The sequence below is a fragment of the Oreochromis aureus genome, linkage group 2 (genome assembly GCF_013358895.1).
Source record: "Oreochromis aureus strain Israel breed Guangdong linkage group 2, ZZ_aureus, whole genome shotgun sequence".
In the NCBI taxonomy this organism is placed as follows: Eukaryota; Metazoa; Chordata; class Actinopteri; order Cichliformes; family Cichlidae; genus Oreochromis; species Oreochromis aureus.
The window spans coordinates 15832115-15853028 of record NC_052943.1 but is presented as its reverse complement, the minus strand read 5'-3'; the positions used below and the strand labels follow the sequence as shown (position 1 = coordinate 15853028).

At 41.6% G+C, this 20914-nt stretch overlaps 1 protein-coding gene across 2 annotated transcripts; it reads right to left on the bottom strand.

Moving 5' to 3' along the window:
• Positions 1-16: 16 nt before the first annotated feature.
• On the bottom strand, positions 17-12797 carry si:zfos-80g12.1 (sestrin-3). 2 transcript variants are annotated; one of them, XM_031747219.2, is made up of 9 exons: positions 12577-12797; positions 6370-6546; positions 6068-6250; positions 5646-5894; positions 4926-5016; positions 4674-4798; positions 3032-3198; positions 2769-2913; positions 17-1956 (listed from the first exon to the last, which is right to left on the bottom strand). In XM_031747219.2, exons 1-9 carry the CDS (start codon positions 12637-12639, stop codon positions 1867-1869), a joined length of 1290 nt encoding a protein of 429 aa, XP_031603079.1. In that variant the 5' UTR covers positions 12640-12797; the 3' UTR covers positions 17-1866. The 2 variants fall into 2 exon arrangements, with proteins under 2 accessions (XP_031603079.1, XP_039475392.1); XM_039619458.1 differs by lacking the exon at positions 12577-12797 and adding an exon at positions 11783-11804.
• Between the last annotated feature and the right edge of the window lie 8117 nt (positions 12798-20914).

Here is a 20914-nt window from a genome sequence, read left to right as displayed (position 1 = left end):
TAGAAAAACATTTCTTCACATTTTCCAAAAAAAACATTTTTTTGTCTTTGCACTTATTCTCTTTTTTTAGGTTATTTATTTTTAGGCAAGTTTTTTCCTTTCTTTTTTACATTTTTTTTAAAGTCTACTAAAGTTGAACATTTTTAACATCCATCTGTGTCAAAGGCTCTTGCTGAGTTGCTGGGGCTTGTAGAAGGTGTCCGTTAGAAAACATGGGCGTTCACAGCTGCAACGTTCGTCAGAACCGGCGCCGACCAACACCAAGAAAGAAAAACAAGAACTGTTCCCATTCGGGCAGGAAAAGCTTTCCCGCCTGTCAGCCGGGCTCGTTTCCGGCCCACGTTCAGCCTCCAGTCATCACATCCTTCCACTTCAGCAGCACTCCAGTTTTAGCCTGAAGGCACCTGTGTTAACAGCGCTTTTTGCTTTAGTCGATATGGACTTCGGTTTCTGTTCTACATCCTGCAGTTACTAATTCTAAATCTACAGTCTGTCACACTTCTACATCTACCCAGGCCGCAGCATGACAAGTAGGTCCTACTGTCACCCAGAAACAAACAAAACAAAAAGTACTCCAAAGTTTACAAAAAACTGTAAAAAGAAAAGACAGAAAGGAGATACAGGTGTTATTAACAGCTACTCTGCACATTACTCTGCTAAGTGTACCACGGGTTCTCTGCTGTGATGATCTGCTTCGATACAGTTCACACAAAGAAAGAAAGAAAAGCTTTAACACAAAGCCCCGAGCAAAAATCTGAACTCGCATCATCACCGCCGCAGATCATCCTGAAGTGTTATTTATTTTTAAATCGCTCCAATTGATTTTTTTGTACTTTTGTGAAAGGTTGAGTCTTAAAGGACCCGTGGTCTAACATTTAGTCTCTGATTTGATCGTCTCTGAAGCGTGTCAGTGGGGAGAAAAACAAAAACAAAACGTGGCTCAGCTTAATCGTCGCTGTAAGAAACAGCTTACTGACCTCTTCAGATTAGTTTAGTTACAACATTGCTTTCAGAGTCTCTGTGCCAGAGCTAAACTGAAAATATTACAGCAATATTTCACTGAAATATCCTGAAACGCGTACCTTCAATCAGAAATCTGGGCTGGGAAACAAAAGCAGAGTCTGAAAGTTTGAGGACAAAGAGTCAAATCTTTTTTTTTTAGACGTCATACAGACGAGACCCACAAACTCAGCATGTCTACTCATTAGCTACCTTGCATTATAAATATATAAAGTTTAAAAAAGTGCTTATTAAAAGAAACTATAGTGATGTGATAACTTCCAGCAGTGTCATTCTCGTTTTTGTTCTTGACCAGCATTAATACGAAATGTCAGGGAGAGCGAAACGGTCGTCCTTCACAGTCCTCCTCCAACACTGACAAGGATTGTCCACAAAAAAACAAAAGAAAACTCGTCTCCCATTAACATTCATTCAACGTGTACACAAGGATATACGTTTTTGGAAAAGCATAGTTAATACAAAAGGAGACTTCTCAAACTAAAGAGGAGAGTATTGGCCACTGGTAACACACTGCTGCTGCGACCGACTGGAACACAAGACGACAGGTAAAAATTAAAATAACTAGTAATAATTGCACATAACCTTCGAGAACCAAGAGACTGATAAGAGGACTTCACAATAAGATGAGTTGCAGGAGGGGTGTGGCACGCTATGGTTTAAATATACTGGATCCGAGGAGAAAGAAAGAGCACATTCAAAGAGGCACAGCTGCAAACGGAGCAGCTGTGCCCTTAAAAGTGCCGCTCTCGTCCCACGTCACCGGCTGCTCTTCAGATGTCTTCATCCTCTTGTTTCCGGGTCTCTCTGTACCGGTGAAGAATTTTAACGACGTGCCTCTCCATCCTCTTAGGCAATCATGTACTGAGTGATGGCTCTCAGCGCGTACAGCAGCTCCGCCTGCAGCCGGGCCTCCATGATTAATAAGTTTATGTGTATCTGAGGAGAGAAAAAATAAAAGATTAACACTGAGGGTTGATGTCAGTGATAAGAAACAGTCTCTAGGAATGTGTTCAGTGGACGGGCTGATGTCACCGGGAGTGCACACATTTGTGGGAGTTATACTTCTAGTTCAAATCTATGCCAGTAGGGGGCGCCAGCATTACTCCCTGATTTGAACAGGTAAACCAAGAGCCACAATGCATTTCATCCCTCTGCACTTTCTCCCTGCTTTGCCGTCCTATCTAAAAGCTAAAAATCACAAAATATATTTAAAAATCTACACTGCAGGTACAACACAACCCTACACCCTGACATCCACCTCCTGAGAAATATACATCCTCCAACTTTAATGGCCTGTTCAGTACTGTTGTTTCCACATCTTCAGTTGGTTCAGAAAAAGGTTGGTAGAAAAAGAGAACTTATCAACTTGGAGAGAGAAATCCCAGAGCAACGCAGGCACACCAGTACGAGCATAAAATATCTGAACTGGAACTCAATAAGCTTCTCGGATGAGAGGTGAAACGTCTTCAAGAGACTTAAAGTCCAGTCGCTTTCTTTCTAAGCTCCTTAGACCAAGTATAAACCTGTATCGATGTGGTCAATGCAGTTCTTTTCCACCTGATTTTAGTATCTCTTTGTTTAGTTTTAGTTGATAATGACCTCAGTTCAAAAGTGAAAGCTCTGCCGATCCTGCCGGATCCTTGCTTTCCTGCTTATGTGCTAAATTAAATATTGCAGCTCCTGCTTCCAGCTTCATACATTGTATGCAGACATGACAACTTTCTTTGTAACATGAAGAATAGTCTTACCCGTTCTGAAGTCTTAAGTGGAGTCCATCTCAGCGGACACACTGGAGTTTTGGTGGAGTCCGGAAAACAGGCCACAGCCTTGACGTACAGCTTCAAATCTCGCTCCAGCAACTGGTTCACTTCACCGTAATCATAATCATCGTAGCTGCGACCAAAAGCAAACACAACTTTAACTATCTCACACACACACACACACACACAGGTTTCTGTATGTCTCCTGTATTTTTCATTTTTATTGTTTCGGCACAAAGTGGCAGCCTCACCGTATTCCTAACACACAGTGGATGTAATTCCAGATCGCCCTCTTCAGGTCGTCACTGTGCAATGAGGAGAGGGTGGCTACGCTCCTGAACCGGTCGTCCAGGAGGTGCCCGATGTCGGAATACAATCTGTTGACTAAGGAGAAGCCGTGATCTTCCCAGGAATAGTCCTACAGAGAAAATACAAGTCAGTAACATGAAACATGAGAGTTATCCTCATTGTTCTCCTTAGTGAGGAGTTTGGAAAACTGCACTCAAATAAGAGGACGTACAGCATATTTTTTCCTCATGTGATTGATGCCAAACCTTTAATTTATAGAGCTTATGTAGTAAATATTTTAAACTACTTTTCCGCATTAGTAATGCATTTCTTTGCTCTACTTTTGTTTTATTGTGATCCCCTCAGCCTAGTCCCACTATTCCCTGTACCATGCTGTTCTTCATTTTGTGGTTTTTAGAAGCATTCATTTGTAAAATGATCCAAAAGTGTTGCCGAATATGATTTGGAATCTTCAAGATTTCTTCCAGATACATACTAAGTGGCTAAGTGAGTACAAATGTAAATTTCAATATTATTTATTTTTAGACTAGCAATCCATTTGCTTCCACTTTTGCAATTTGGAGTCACAGAACAGCTGGAGCCTATCTCAGCTGCCACAGGGCGAGAGGCGGGCTACACTCTGGACGGGTCACCCATCCGGTCACAGGGCCAACACTGAGAGAGACTATTTAGAATCCCCAGTTAACCTAACTCCACTAACTTCATGCTAAGAGCAAGCAAACTCCACACAGAAAGATCCTGGCCAGATGATGGATTCAAACCCAGGCCCTTCTTGCTGTGAGGCAACAGTCAACTGTGTCACCGTGCTGCTTCCCATCAGAGAATTATGCCTTCTGCGATACATTAATAAGCGGACATCCCCTTTGCTTTGTTTTCAGTGTTCAGTAGCTGCTAACCTACAAGCCTTGGGCCCTTCCTGCCATGTGCTTCCTGAGCAGCCGGCTCAATAGCCAGGTCTCTATTGTGGCGATCCTCAACATCATTCAGCCGCCCCTCCGGAGAGGATATGATGCCACTAACAAGCACAAATGGAGGACAAGCTCATTTGGGGGCAGCTCGAGCTGTGGGATTTAGCTTTTATACTGAAAGTAGGAAAAAAGTAGAGGACTTGGAGAAAAGAGACTCCCAGCTATCAGCTGTACTATTTACACAAAAATCATCTTTCTAAAAGCTCTTATGTCCATTTTTATTTTATATTGCACCTTATGAACTGGATTCATGATTAACAAAGATGCATTTATTTAAAATATGAAGGAAAGAAAAAAACAACTTCAGCTCATGCTTGTTAGTTATTCATCTCCTGTTGGTCTGTGAGCCAAAGCAGTGTGTTAAAATGTCAAAGAAAGTACTGATTAACTCACTCTGCCTCGGGCTGCCTGATACCAAATTTACATGTTAATTTGGCTACCAACATCTCAAAGTGCTTCAGACTGTGGCACAGATGCACTTCAGCGGTTGAGAATAATAAAACTGCGCTAATGTCTTTAATAGACACCAGCCAGCCAATCAGAAACCCAGAAGAAAAAGAAAAAACAACAACACACATAATCACACTGACACATTCACTGCAATAAAGACACTCACCTGAACTCTGAACACTTGGAAGTGGTCCTCCTCCTTGCGTGCAAACTCCTGATAGCAAAAGTCAGGGTCTGTGATAAAACGCGAAGGATCTGCGAGGCATATCATCTCCTCCTCCTCCTCCGTGTCTTTAAAAGAAACGATGACAGGAAAGGAGATGATGAGGCTAAGTAAAGAGTGGTAAACGCTCAGGTTTCACACTGTGCGACTTCACCAACACTCGAGGAGTGAGTGGGAATGTCTCGGTCGTGTTACCTGTCTGCTGGAGTGTTTGCTTTTCACGTTCTTCCTGGGACTTCTGGATCCTCTCCTTCAGACACATCACATCACCACTGGAGTCCAGAGACTGTTGATACAAAAAACGTATATCTCATCAAGTTAAATGTATTATAACAACTGCTAAGGGCACAGAAATAATCTAATTGTGTATGCAACATCAGAAAATATCCAACTGAATTTGATCGTATTTATCAAAGGAAATAAATACTGACCAAATGAATCGGTCATTTTACACTATTAAACATTTTTCCCAATCCTTATTATTTGATGAAAGGGTGGTGAGATGCACTCAGCACTCTCACACTCAAATGTGGTAATTTGAGCCCATTTTAAAGCGCACCTTATTTAATACTTAGCTACAAATAAAAAATATACTCCTGATATAAATTTTCATCCAGTTAAACTAGCTATGTTCAGTTTGGCTATTTATTAATCAGGGCTTATGTCTCGACCAGTTTTTCCAATACCTTTATTTATAAATGGATTTAATATTTACAGTGGAAAAATGAAAAAACAAACAAAAACATTACAGTTAAGAAAAAGCCTTCTTTTTCTTCTTATTCCTTTTCACAAGCACAAGTGGATTCAGTGACACCGGTATTGCTCTTATTAGTCCCCTTTTTTTAAAGCTATTCTAACTATTTTTGAACTAATTTAAGGCTATAGCTTCAGACATGTATACAAGTGTATTTTTACCGGTCGTCCTGTTATGTGTTCAGAGGGAGTGGCATGGGACTGAGGCACGTTGGTGTTGCCGTTGGCAGCATCAAAGGGGCAGAAGGTCGGCGGAGTACCGTTGGGAGATTTGGAGGAGAGAGGGACAAAGTCTGCGTCTGTGTCGCATCCAAACACAAAGCTGCAGAGGGAGTGGCAGTGGGCCAGAATCACCACGGCCTGCACCAGCTCAGCCAGCGACCAGCACTGCTCGCCCGCCTTCAGCAGCGTCTGGAGAGCAAAGACAAAGAGAGAAACACACATTTAGCACAAGGAAATGAAATTAAACAAAGCATCCAAGTTGTGGGTGGGTTGGTTGGTTGTTTGTGTGTTTGTTTGTTTGTTTTAAATACTCATACAAATGTTAAATATCATATTTTATCCGTGGTCCATCTTCGCTGTACCTGGATGTGCGAGCAGGCGGTGAGCCAGGGTTGGTGGGCCAGCACCTTGTTGATGTGGTCAAGAAGCCGAAGGCGAGGGGGTGCCGCCTCCAATCCCTGCAACCACTTAGGATCCCCGCCCACCCTCAGAAAATGCGTTGAGTGCAGGTACACCAGGTAGTTGCAGTGATGACGTGCTGCAGCCTGTTAGTCACAGGAACAAAGGCGAAAACTCAAAAAAAAGCTTTGTGTATGTTTGGGTGCATGATAACAGCTGGTGAGGAGTTTGGATGTATCCTAGAGAGAAAAGCCAGGTCACTAACCATGATGGCGATGTAATGGCGGTATGGCAGCGGCAGGGGGCCATCCATGTGCAGGATGTAATGCTGTGTGCGCAGGAAGCTCTCCAAGTACTGAGGGTGAGACGCCATCTGCTGGGACACGGCATCTACACTCCCCCTGCTGACCAGCAGTGACAACCGCTCCTTCTCACCATTCACCTGCAGAAACAGACAAGGACGAGGGAAACGATTGGTTTCTGGAAGACTGACCTTAAAATCATATTGTAGCATAAGATTTTTTTTCTTGGCTGAAGATTTTTTTTCCCCCTTTTTTGGGAAATAGCTAAAATGAGAACATTAATGGCTGTGAAAATCTTAAAATCCTCAAAATACGCTGGATGAAGCTGCTCTGAACTACACCGCTGTAAATCCAAAATCTTTGGCGGCGTAAAAACAGACGTAAAAAAAATAAATAATAATAATTCAGTGACCCGAGGATGACTTTCTTTTGGAGTAACCATTAGATCTGTAGCAAAAACAGGCTAGACTTCAATGTCCGTGCCATGGACCGAACTTGCGTTCCGCCCCATAAATCAGCTGAAAGAAAAGCAGGCTTGGGAAAACAGCAGTGATACAGGCGCCACTGGCAAGTGAGCGCATTCCTTGCATTATTCCTTCTCCAAATAAAACAAGCAAACAACAGTAGCTCAGCTGAGAGCTCGTCAGACACACAGACACCATGGTAGGTTGGCTGCAGCGGGGCCAGATGCTTCCTAGTTCAACACTATTTCATTATTATCAAACACAGAAGCAGCACTGTGAATTTAAAAAAAAAAAAAAAAAAAAAAAAAGGTACTTCTACTGCTGTGAAATGAAAATGGACAGCAGCCTGGTAAAAGTCAAAGAAAAAAAAAAAAAACACCCATGTTTTCCTTAGGAAAGGGGATTTACATGCTGGGAGGAAGCACAGACGAAGCAACTAATGTGAAAGTTGAGCTTAAGAGGCCTTGAAGAGGGAAGCTCAGGAGCAGCAGCAGCAAAGAAATTCATAAGGCCTAACAGACACAAGGGAGCGACTGGGTTCAGGAGCCAGAGGCCAAGAGAAACAGACCCATGTGGAGAGGGGAGCTGGATCGCCCTCATGGGCACAGCCTCCGTCACCATCTTACAATCGGTTCTAGGAAAAGGTGTTTGGGAGCACAGCCATGAGCAGGAATCTGCTCCACTGTACGTGAAACCCGAGTGGCCGTGCTCATCAAAGCCAAATGTTTCCCTTCAGTTTGGCAAAGACTTCTCCCTTTAACAGCTGAACGTCTGTCAAGGATTACTACTGTCCTGTCAAATCACAGACGCCTCAGCTTATGTCACAGATAGTTGTAGCAAATGGCGGCTAGAAGGACTCGCTGCTTAATTTTAGCCTTGTACAGATCTTTGGTATTCAGCTCCATGTGGTATTTCACTTCTCCCTGCAGTCGACGAGGGTTTCCTCCTGATCCTGTAGGAGGCTCCACCTCTTGACCTATATAGACTCCATGCTCAGATCTTAAAAAAAAACATGTCAACACAGCACACATTAAACAAACGTCACACTGAGGCTGACTTATTTGCATAAACTACGAGTTATTTTAACTCTAAGGAGAATCCAAGGGAATAAAATGAGCTGGCAGTGAATAACACAAGCTTAGATGCAAACCCTGACCCTCATTCATCTGTCACCATACATGAGAAATGGTTTGAATGGGAATGTAGAGTGCACAGGTGCCTGCCAATCAAAACCTGACAAGAGCACATTCACAAGAGTAGGTCCGATTAGTATGCTGAGCTGCAGAATCTAGGTTACAGCTCCATCAAAGCACTAACTGGCTCGATGGGGCCTGCACCGTGAAGAAAACACACCAGTCAAATAATTAACATGTAAAGAGATCTGCGCCTGGGTTTTCTAGTCTTTTCATTCCGGCATGAAACTGACTCCAACATAGATTGATCATACTTTGGGCAAATACTAAAAAAAAGAAAGAAGATATTTTTACATTTTTTAAAATATATAGCACCATGACCAAGATGTGCGAGCACAGAAAACTTCTTTATAGGACATTATTTTCCAAGTAACTGTGCTGGACAATATAAAAGATGTGCTGTTGTAACTTTCTGAAATGTTGCCAACTCAGTAAACAGATAAAGTACCCACTGGGGACACTCAAGTTGCTTAAATTAGTGTTTTATATTACTATGCACTAGTACCTGTGATGGAAGAGGAATCCTGCCTCAAGTGTATACCCTTTTCCCTCACAGTTCATATTACATAAATCAGATATAAGAAAGTTAGACACCACTTCATCAGGAACAAGCTGGAAAGGGCTCGGGATGGGTTAGGATTATGAAGTAGGATGACGAAAAGAGCACAGAGGCTACAAAATAACTCGCCACCAAGAAAGGAGCTGTGTCTGCTGCTATTTGGAAGTTTTACAGTATATTACAAAAAAAAAAAAAAAAACCTAACAAAACAAAAATAAAATTGTTCTGACCCCTCAGACTGTGCACGAGGCTCAGCAAGCTCCCCCACACCATAGACAGTATACAATAGGGATGTATGGCGAAGTACGACCCTATTGTACACTGACGGTTTGGTGTTTTAAAACCAGATTATATGAGCAGAAGACAGACTGTGGCAGCAAACCTAGCGACTTCTCAATCACAACTTGTCAGCCGATGAACATATCCTGGAATCCGAAATCCAAAATTTATAAAGCAGCTCTAATGATTCACAGGGTCTGAGGGCTGTTTTCCAATTCATTTCTATAGGACCATTAATCTTTTTACAACACTGTTGGCTGTGAGAAAGAATGCACTGGCTTCTCGTTTTAGAGCCTGAAGCTATGTCCATGTTTCACCTGTCTATGCTTGGCTATGAATTTATATACTCCCATGAGAAAAATAAGCAACTGTAGACATATATAAAAAGGGAAAGCATTTCAAATCAGAGACGGGTATGGTTAGCAGTTAAACACCAGTCTACAATCCCATCAACATTATGACAAACCCTCGGCAAAATAGGAAACTAACCCTGGACATGGCACTGACACTCACCCTGCTGATGCATCTTTGCTCAGAGTGATTACTTCAGCTAAAAAGGTTACCGCTAGAGAAGTCAAAGCCAAAATTAAAGGACTTGTGCAAAGAACTAAAAACCCACGGTGCTAAGCAGTATCGTCAAAGGGTAGCAAACACCCTGCATTCGTCATCACATAGAAAAATACTGACAACACTCATAGAAACACACAGAAAAAGCAACCCTGTAATTGTCATATTCTGTTAATTTTCAAATCTGAAGTAAAATAAGCAACAAACCTACTCTGTTAGAGACTGAGGAGATGGGATTTGCCATCACATAATCAAAGAGGAAATTGGTATTTTGCGAATTTTCAAACATGTCTGGACAAATACAAGGCAATAAGTCAAACTGAAACAGGAACTACAATGGATGTGAGCATTCAGAAAGCAGGAAATGGCACATTCTACGAGTTTATGGTGTCTGTTGACGACACAGAAGCAGAAATCAAATAGAAATCAAAGAGAGTTTACAGTATACTCATGAATATATTTCATTTCAAAGTTCCTAAATTTTTCTATATTTTTTTATGTCCTAGCTTTGTGTTCCATCTTTATCCAAACTAATCAACCTTTTCTGATTTATATGTGCTGTGGGAAAAGCTTTGGGCAGATGTATTATTGTCTCAACACCCAGCTTTACTGTTATTGCCTGATAACAACCCACGGAAGCTGCACATAGCTTTGACAAGGCGATACACTCCTTATTGGCCACCCACATGAAAAAACAAACAAAACAAAAAAAAACTGCACTGAAAGAAGAAGAAGAAGAAGAAGAAGAAGAAGAAGAAGAAGAAGAAGAAAAAAAAAAAAAAAAAAAAAAAAAGGGTAACAAGTAAGTGTGGGTGGACATATAAAGCATCATGTCTGCAACTGTGTGTGTATTATTACAAAGCATATTGTGGTTTCACATGTACACTCAGAAGCCTATCAATTCAGCTTACAGTACACGTAGAAGCAACAAAGCTATTTTTTGTAGTCAAAAACAGGCCTGAGGGGGTGACATTAGAGCATTGCTGTATTCAAATCACAAGATGCAGTCAAACTTGTGGCTTGCCTGCAAAATATTAACAAAAACAACCCACAGTAGGGCCTGTTGTGAAAGCAAAAGATTCACAGGTGCAGATCATTTGACATTCAAAAGAAATCTCCTTTTCCCCAACACGGGAGAGGACGGATAATTTGTTTATTGATTAGAGAGGACCACGGATGAAATGAAAAACAGGGATGACGTCACAGAGAGGAGGAAAGGTAAAGGGAGACAAAGACAAGCTTTGATAGCTGGCTGACAAACAAGCAGGGCTGGGAAGGAGAGCGCTGGACTAAGATGACACACAAAGAAGAGGAAAATTACACCAGCAGCCGCTTCGGTGTGTTGGTGCGTGGTGGGCTGCAGGAGGGGGCTGCTGCAGATATAGGAGAAGGACATTCAATCTGCATTCCTTACTGAGTCTGGAAGGGGTTCATCCTCATCATGCGCCCACCTTCATCACCAGAAGAAGAAGAAGAAGAAGAAGAAGAAGAAGAAGAAGAAGAAGAAGCAGCAGCAGCTGGGTGGGGGGGTATTGCAACCTGAACTTGGGGAGTAGTGCAAAACAAACCAGCTGCAGCCAAGATTGGAAAAAGAGAAGGAAGGGAAAGGAGCTGGAGCTTCACATACAACACAACCAACACAAACAAAACACTGTGCTGCAGGATGATGATGATGGGGGGGGGGGGACAAAGGCGAGCATACATACTGCACAAGAATGATGGGACCTGTCATAAAACATGGCATGCAGGAAGGACAAGGACACTGTAGATGTAGAAAAAGCTTTCTCTGATAATTAGGTCTTATTCACAAACATGCAAAAGGGTCTAAGGTTATCAAATCAAAGGCAAATGCATGGCCAGTATATATTGCTTATCGTTTGTCTCCAGTTGCAGTGAATTTATGTAAGCAGTAAAAAGCAGCGCATATTAGTCTTGAAACACAAACTAGCTGCTCACATTCCTGCTTGTTTTGTTCCATTTCTGGACCTCTAATCTGCAGCAAACACGTCTCTTTTGGGCTACAACTCGGGACAGCGCCCCCCTTTTGTTGTGAAGTGGAAAAACACCGGCAGAGGAGAAAAACAACTTTGATTGGCAGTCCAGTTGAAGCCAGTAAAAAACAGCACAATAAAAAAAAAAAAAGTTGCCAACATTTAGAGGCACAGCAAGCGACAAAAACCACACAATGCCCGTCAATCCTCGAGGATTAGGCATGTTTACACGCTGAATGTGTCCGGCAAAACCCGTCCTTGTGTGTTATTTAGGAGTAAATATATGGTGCTGCATTACTTCACAGCCACTTCTCTCCCCAAACCTTCAGATGATGTCATCGTCACCTGCAGCTTTCTCCTCACACTGCACCGTCTCATCAGGCTCTTAGTGCACGGACACGTAAATAATCCGCAAAAGCGAAGCCAAATTTAACACAAATATTAAAAGGAAACGCTTAAATCTTCCCCCTCCTGTGGCAGAACAAAGGCAGAGCCGTCGTCTAGCTGTTTGTGCGGTTAGGATGATGTGTTCGGGCCTGGTTTTATTAAAAGGAAATTCAAAAAAACAAAAACAAAAAGAGAAACAGTTAAATTTGTAGCTTTTATCGGTCAAATCTAAACGGTAACGTTAAAACAGCGAGAAAGCGCTGCGAGCTTTACGTGACGCTCTAACGGCTCGAGATGGAAACCGAGCTCAGTGCGTTCCTGACCCCCATATTAAAGTAATAAAACCCCACTTCTCCGCCGTCAAAATGTCATGCAAATCAAACTAGTTTTCTTTGTGAGCTGTTTAGCGTTAGCGAGCTACAACGTAAGTTTGCTTCGAATGTTTTTTTCCCTTTCATTTTTTTGGTCGCTAATGTTAGCCAACTGTTCGTTAAAAACTTTGAAAAACAGTTAAATACAAGCTAGCCGTCGTCTATCACCTCGTTTTAAGCTTTAAATGGCATTAAGGGTGAATTCAACAGCTGCCAAATAAAGGAGATTTTTTCTTTGATATAAATGATCCCTTAGGCAAATGAATGAACGTTAGTGAGTTAGCCGCTAGTAGCTTCAATTGTCTTAAAACTAACTTCCCCCCTTTCTCTGTCGAAAGTCAGCTAACCTTATAACCTACCTGTTTCTGGACTCGCTGGCACTGGGTTCTTAGGGGGTAATCCATACTCGTACAGATGATCATTTTCCAAAAAAGTGTGCTATTGCATGGATGCGGCTGTGTCCTTTCTTGGTGCTTTACCAGCTAGCTAACAAAGGCAGAGAGCCGCTGCTGGCTTCAGTCAGTCTGTAGCTGCAGACCGGACTGAGAAGAAAACCTTCCCGCAGCCGAGCTGACAGCTCCAGTAACAGTGCGTCCAATCAGAGTGCAGGGGGGCGGAGCTCTCCGGCTCCAAATGCTAATGAACATCTGCAAACAGCAAAGCAGAGAGAGGCGAAAACAGGCCGGGTAGACCGCGGGGCTGGACTACTAACTTACCCTGGGACGGGAAAGTTACTAGGAAGGAGCACTTCGTGTTATTTTAGCTGCCACTAAAGAGTCCAAGAACGCTCAGGTTCCCCTCCCCCAACTTTATTTTCATCAACATCATAAACAGAACTGCAAAAAAGTCCACAAATGGAAGAAAAAGAGACAAACAGGTAGAAGAAAAAGCAAACAAGAGAACAAACAAAGCACTATACTAAACAAGATTATATGTAATAATGCCAGGGTGGCAATTAAATGCATCTCAATTCTTTTTCTTAGCTGCTTATCCATTTCAGAGGATTAGTGGGGAGGAAGTGAAGGTAGCTAGGAAGATGATGAAGAGTAGAAATGCAACTGAATGCGTGCAGAAGTGTGGAGATGTCTAGGAGAGAGGGACTTTTTTAACCAGAAGACGTGTACTGGGGCCAATTTTTAAAGAACAAGGTTGATGTGCAGAGTTGTAGCAACACTTAAGCCACGAAGCTGTGGGAAAAGGTGTTAAAGTTAGGTTTAGGAAAGACACATTGGCATTAGCGATGCCAAGAAAGGGCATATACAGATGTAATGTTTGTTTTGAGATTTTTGATGGAGAAGTATAGCTCAGGAGCTGCAGTGTGTCTTTGTGGGTCTAGAGAAAGCGTATGATCAGGTACCAAGAGTGGAGGGGCAGAGAAGCACGCGAGGGTGATGCAGGGTATGTATGACGATAGCAAGACAGTGGTGAGGTGTGCAGCTGGAGTGACAGATGGCTTCAAGGTGGGGGTGGGATTACATCATGGATCAGCATTGAGGCCCTAATTATTTGCAGTGATGGTAGACAGATAAGGCCAAAATGGAGTCTCTGTGGACTCTGATGTCTGCAGATGACTTTGTGATCTGTAGTGAGAGTAGAGAGTAGGTGGAAGAGGTATGCTCTGGAGAGAAGAGGAATGAAAGTCAGTAGAAGCAAGAAATAATACGTGTGTATGAGAGGGAGACAGGTTTAACACTGGAGCTACAAAGAGCAGAGGTAGTGAAGGTGGACGAGTTTAAATACCTGGAGTCAACCATCCAACGCAAAAGATGGGGCACAAGAGAGGTGAAGTTGAGAGTGCAGAAAGCCCGGAGTGGGTAGAGATGAGTGTCAGGGGTGATTTGTGACAGAAGCAGAGCAGTCGAAAGAAGAAAAAGATTCAATAAGGACAATGGCTTTATGTCTTATTTTTACATTACATTAGGAGGTGCTATATTGTTTAAACGCATCAACAAATCCTTTATGTGGTTCCTGATTGTGGATTTTTACAAAAGTATTAAATAATTACTTTTCTTTCTTAGCTGTTTATCCATTTCAGGGTCATGGTGGGGTTTGAACATAACACAGCTGGCGCGGTGTGAGAGGCAGGGTACACCAGCCCATCACAGGGCTAACACACAACCATTCACACCTGCAGCCACTTCAGAATCACCAGTTATCTTAACCCCATGCATGTCTTAGGACTATGGGAGGAAGCTGGAGTATCCAGAGGGAACCCAAACAGTCACAGGGAAAAAGTCCCTACCTGGCCAGTGGTTTTAAACACAGGACCTTCCTGCTATGAAGGTTTGTACAGCAAGAAGGTCAGGATAGGTTCTTTCCAACTTATTTGGGGTAAAGTATAATATAATTTATCTTGGCATTATTTATAAAGGTGGCTATACACTTTTTTTTAAGTCTTATTAATGAATCGTCACCTTTAAATCAGTATTTTGTACTGTAACAGCACTCCTCGGTATATCACTGAAAATGACTGTGGGTAGGCAGGTTCCCACTTTTGACATTTGCTTGGTGTAGACAGCCCCAGCCCACACTGGCTGAGGTTATAATGGTTAACTAAATTTAAACTAAAAACTCAAACCAACTGTGAGAAAACAAGCAAAAAACATTCTAGTAAACTCAAATCAAATTAACAGTAGACAGTTGTGGGGGGGGAACTATCGAATCTATAGTGTGAACCTTTGAAATGAACTAAGGTGAAAAAAACCCCCATTGTTTTCACAACAAAAGTGAAACTAAACGAGCAAACTCATCCTGGCAACTGAAACTACACTGATTTTAAAGCAGAAGTTAAAAACAAACATGCAAAATAATCCCAAGTCTGTGCAGTAGGTATGTTTAGGTCAGGTTAAGTGATGTAGTTGTTTTCCATGTAGTCTACCACAGGTTCCTTTGTTTGGGAAAAGTCCTCTGTCATCTGAATTATCATCAGTTCTTCTTTTATATATTTATTGTTGGACGAAAGCGGCCCTTAGCATGACACCCACAACGTAGTTAGTTGGAGTTTGGTCTAAGGCATCGGCTATAAATACACCCTTGTCTTGGTTGTCTTGATATAAATCTGATATGAATCTGATTCCTGGAGTTTAAAAAAGGAGCGTTTCCAGCTTTTGCATGTGAAAGTTTTTCAGTTAGTCTGCTTTCAGGTTAGGGATTATGAGTTGAGTTGATTTTAGACATGCATTGTATACGTAGCGATATAAAGAAACCCTTGCCTTGTTTTTTTTGTTTTTTGTTTTTTTTTCCCAATCAGGGGCTGTTCATCCCTTGCTCTTGATTTCCTGTTTACTGACATTAACAGGCATTTTCATTAAGACTACAAAAGACTGCAGAGCAAAAACACTCCAAGTTTTCAACACAGGTCTTCTGGTTTTCTCACCAATCCTCCTTCAGAGACACCAGTAATTTTCCTTGTGACTAATCACAAGGACTGATCGTCATGTCTGATAATCAGTCTTCTCAGTTAATGCTACAATATACAATGTTATTTTAGACCACATGTGATTTATACTTTCATAAAGAAATGAGTCTCCTAGTTTTGGTTTAGGGGAAAGAAGCTGACTAGCTTGTGCAGAGCTCCAACCTCAACCTCAAGCTAACCACGAGGATTTACAGGATTTAAATAGGGGGAGCAAGAATCGGTGTATATAAAATCAGGAGATTATATCAGGGAAAAAAAAAAACCCCTACTAAATCATCTGATAATTCAGTGAGTAATCCTGGATAGACCTCAGGAGATGCTGCATCAGGAGACATTGCTGTCTTGTAACAATAAGCTGCTACAATAAAGCAGAAGATTTAACTGGGACTTAATGCATTCTGGTTAGACATAGGCAATATAAAAGATGGACGTAGTTTCAGGGTGAAATGCCTGAAATCTGCAAGGGCGACTCCTGTGAAGTCTGTTTTAAAATGGCCCCACTGCCCCACATCTTTATGGGCTCTGTTGCTAGCTTCACATCACACTGAATAAATCGTGAATTTAATGTTGTAAATTATGATCATTATTAAAAGGGAGGATTATTCAGAACATGCTCATAGGCTAACAACTTGTCAGTTACAGTTAAATCCACCCCTGCTTCATCACATCTGGTCTCAAATCTCCACAATGCTGACAGCGTAATTGCTCAGCTTGAGGCTTCATGAAGAGGATTTCGTGTCTCTAGCCATACATACTGAAAGATTTTGGGCATGCAACCTATGCAGATGTCCTTGCGTGTAGTCCCAAAAAACTGCTGTGCATAGCCTGACAGTGGTAATGCTGTGCATGGGTAGAATGAAAGGCACAGGCAGTGGCCCAGGGGGCAGGTTTCATTATTTCTAACACTTAATTTCACTTCTCCAGGGCAGTAACTAAGCAAAATGACCAACAACACAAACACAAACACAAAGAGAAGCCCACGGATCACACATTTTTGGCCATGAACCCTGGACGGAGTAAACAGCTACAGCAGGGGAGACAACAGTTTTCAAAGCCTATCAACACACACGACCATATCGGCCCTCTACCAGGACTGATGGGTGCTGTCACAGTGGCTTCATCCATCCTTTATGCTTCTCCAGCTGTAAAAATGCTTTATTATTTCGAGTGGTAATAAAAACAGTGTCTCACACAAATGATAGCAGTGGACTGAACTACCAGTTTTGAAAACTTTAACTTGATTGTTTTTGATAAATAGTTGTATTCACGGAGTTCCACTGAGGGGGACCTTTTTCCATAAAAAGGGAATCTCCCTTTTCACTCCTGTAATTTCTCCCTATGTATATATAGACGTGTGTGTGTGTGTGTGTGTGTGTGTGTGTGTGTGTGTGTGTGTGTGTGTGTGTGTGTGTGTGTGTGTGTGTGTGTGTGTGTGTGTGTGTGTGTGTGTGTGTGTGTGTGTGTGTGTGTGTGTGTGTGTGTGTGTGTTACATTGCTGTGCTTGAGAGCCACCATCTACCGGAACCAAATTCCTTGTATGTGTCTGCACATATACTTGGCCAATAAACACAATTCTGATGTCTTCATTGGCACAGCAACACAATTAAATGAAACAATCACATTTCAAAATTTGATCGTTGCCCCAGGCCCCCCTGTTTAGCAACACTATTACAGCTAACACACTAATTATGACATAATTCAAAAATCTTATGTAAAATCTTCATGGAAGGATGTGGTAGGAATACTGGCACAAGATGCTCAGCAGCTACAGAGACACGTAATATACCACAGTGTACTGTGTCCAGCCATTAACCAACCGGTATGGCAACATTACCAAACTGGATAATTCCACTAAAGCTGAAGCAACAGAGCCAGTGCAATTAAGATGGATGGATCAATTATTGACTTTTCAAAGCCACAAGGGGAAGTTGAAATAAAACCACACATGCGATTAAACAGCTGAGCTTCATAACATGTGGCTTATCTCCAACAAATCTCTCTGTAAGTCACGCAAAACTCACGCAGAGGAGATGGTAAAATCTCAATCATCTCGCTGTCACACAGTGAATCAGTTAAAAGGAATGATCTGATGTAGCACACAACCAGCACTGATTAAAGTTCCTCTTGCCATGTGATATCCACAACTGACCATTGCATTCAGAGCTGTTTGACTGACCCTCAGCGTTGACCCAGCTGTTACTTTTTGTATGGATGTATTCAGTCCACTCAGAATGAGCCATTTGTGTATCAGAGAGCTCACTACTATACTGGTTCAAATCCAGTTGCTTTCTGCGTGCAGGAGTCATAACTTTCACTAAAATTACAAGCACTTCATTTCTAATAAGAATTTAGTAACATTAAAGTAAGATTTCCCAATTTCCACCTTGTAAACATATAAAAGAGTGGACAAAACACAAGAAAAGAACCCATATAAATATGCAAAAGATTGCTTATAACCACATATTTCCTTGCTCTGAGTTGATGTGTTTGTAAAACAAATTTGCTGAATAACTAGATTTTCTCTAAATCTGAAAACTGGAATTCCTGGCACACCAGTTTTAAGAGAGTGTGGGGGAGTATACAGGACCATTAAGCAACATGAAGGCATTGTTGCCACAGCCATGACTCATCAAACATTACCACACAACAGCTTTACTAACTTTAGTCAGTCCATCTCTATTAGATTAACTCGCAGTTTGCACAAACATCATGTGAATCTAATTGTGTGCCAGACAGAAGCAGTCCGAACTGGAGCTAAAATAAAGAAAGAAAAAAAAAAAGTAAAACGCCTGAGAGGTCATTTAGACTGAGGAGGTTTTTCAGTCAGACATTAACCCTCAAGTAATGAAGCTATTTGATGAGTGAAATGACCCAGTGGGTTCATAATGACCCACATTATATGGCTCTATTTGTGTTTATCATGCCTACACTGTTTATTGTATCTATGACAGATATTCTAAAATGCCCCAGTATAATTAATTATAGGTTAACCTGAGCTGTTTTCATCATCACTTTGGCCATAAAGTATCTGATAAGGCACTGGCAGGAGTACCTTTTGGTGCTGTGAGTCTGTTACCCATGATTCAATCAAAAACTGTTAGCCAGGTACTTATAAATATATGGGTGTGGTATCAGTGACTTGAAAGTTAAGAATAGTAATAGATTTAAATAACATTTGAAGGAGAAATTAAAATGCAGACGAGCCCAAGTGTACTTACTGGCCACTCTATTAGGTACATCTTCCTAGTACTGGGTTGGACCTCCTTTTGCATTCAGAACTGGCTTAATTCTTCATTGCACAGATTCAACAATGAGCTGGAAACATTCCTCAGAGATTTCGGTCCATATTGACACAATAGCATCACAAAGTTGTTTCAGCTGTACATCCGTGGTGGGACTGTGAAGGCCATTTGAGTGAAATTGTCACATTCTTGAAATGTCACTTTCAAGAAGCCAGTTTGAGAAAATTTGAGCTTTCTGACATGGTATGTTATCCTCCAGGAAGCAGCCATCAGAAGATGGGCACACTGTGATCATAAAGAAATTATATTCAAGAAGGCTGTGGCATTTAGACGATGCTCAGTCGGTACTCAGAGCCAAAATAGTGCCAAAAAATATCTCCCACCCCATTATAACATCACCACTAGCCTGAGTTGCTAATATGAGGCAGGAGGAATTCATCCTTTTGTGTTGTTTACAACAAATTTTGACCCTATCATCTAAAAACCACAGCAGAATCGTCTATTGGCCAGTACCCAGTGTGGACTTCTGCTGCCGTGGTCCATCTGCTTCAAGGTTTGAAATACATTCGGAGCATTCTTGTGCATGTGAATTCTTATGATCTTGAAGCAATGTGGCCATTTTCACCCAGAGAACTGCCATCCACTGGATATTTTCTCTTTTCAGACCATTCTTGCTAAACCCTAAAGATGGCTGTGAGAAATAATCCTAGCAGAGCAGCAGTTTCTGAAATACCCAGAACAGCCTTACGCTCACAAACAAGCATGCCACATTCAAAGTCCCCTATATCACCCTTCTTTCTCATTCTGATAGTTTGAACTTCAGCAGGTTGTCTTGATCATGATTAAATGGACCAAGAAGCTTCCCTGTGATTGGATCATTAGAAATCTGCATTAATAAGAGGTTTAAGGTGTACCCAATGAATTTGTATGGAAAGCAGCTTTAAATGTCAAGTAATTACTCAGATTGCATGTTGTGCCCTGTGGCTTCTATTCAGTTATATCTGATTTCGGGTTGTAACACCAAATATAGCCTGTCACTAACGTGTTTTGAGTACTTGCCTATATGAAGTTTGCTGTGTCATTATGTGGTGTCATCCCTTCATTTATATTTCTTTTCATTTGTCATATAAAAGCAATGACTTATTTAATTAAGCTGATGAGGATGTAAGAGCCACCTGGTGTATAGAATTAGATTCTATGAATATCCTTCCTTTAGCACCTTCCTCAGAAGCAGCTGTGACACACTTGATTGGTGAAAAAAAAGCTACACTATAACCCGAGTTCCTTTCAGAGTAAATCCTGCGCTTCCACTGAAATTCGTCTAGAAACAACAACCAGGGACTTTCCTGAGAAGGAAATCTGCCGTGTTCTGGTTTACTCCTCCTATACGAAAATCTGAAACTGAAACTGATTTAAAAGCCATCTATACTTGTGGAAATATGGGAAGTTAACAATAAATGACAATCATTCGGACATGAACAGGTTTAATCTGCGACTTGGTGACACATTAGCAGCTTATCAGTTGTTGCTCTCCAGCCTCTGTGGTCACAGTGGACTGAAATGCTTCCTGTTGCGACTGTAAACACTGTCAAGAGGCTGAAGAGCCAAACCTGCGACGTGCTGCCTCTCACCAATCATTTCCTGTTTAGCAAACTATTGTCTAGTAAGAAACGATGAAGAAATGAAGACTCAGCAGTGCATGACCAGTAATGACACTTTTCCTCTATTTCACAGACATTCTGTGAAATAACAGGAGCCAGATCACCCTTGTAGGGATGGTCATTGCATTGCTGATGTAATCTTTCTTCCCTGTGTAGCAATTCACTGAAGGCCAAATTGTCTAAATTGTGATATTTTCACTCATATTTGCTTATGCAGACTTGGCTGCCATGTAGAACCACACCATGAAGACTCACATAATTAAGTTTGCTTTTTGAACAGTTGGGTTATTTTTTAATTGTTAACCAGCTCATAGGCTAACTACACTCTAAATTGGTCCTACTTTATGTTAAGCAGTGCATTTAACTTTATGCTAGT

Excerpts from the sequence above, each read along its gene's own strand:
- si:zfos-80g12.1 (XM_031747219.2), bottom strand. The coding sequence starts at position 12,639 with ATGATCATCTGTACGAGTATGGATTACCCCCTAAGAACCCAGTGCCAG. Across the intron at positions 6,547-12,576 it reads GCCAGCGAGTCCAGAAACAG|GTGAATGGTGAGAAGGAGCG; the intron begins GTAGGTTATAAG and ends CTGTTTCTGCAG. Across the intron at positions 3,199-4,673 it reads TCCAAGTGTTCAGAGTTCAG|GACTATTCCTGGGAAGATCA; the intron begins GTGAGTGTCTTT and ends TTTTCTCTGTAG.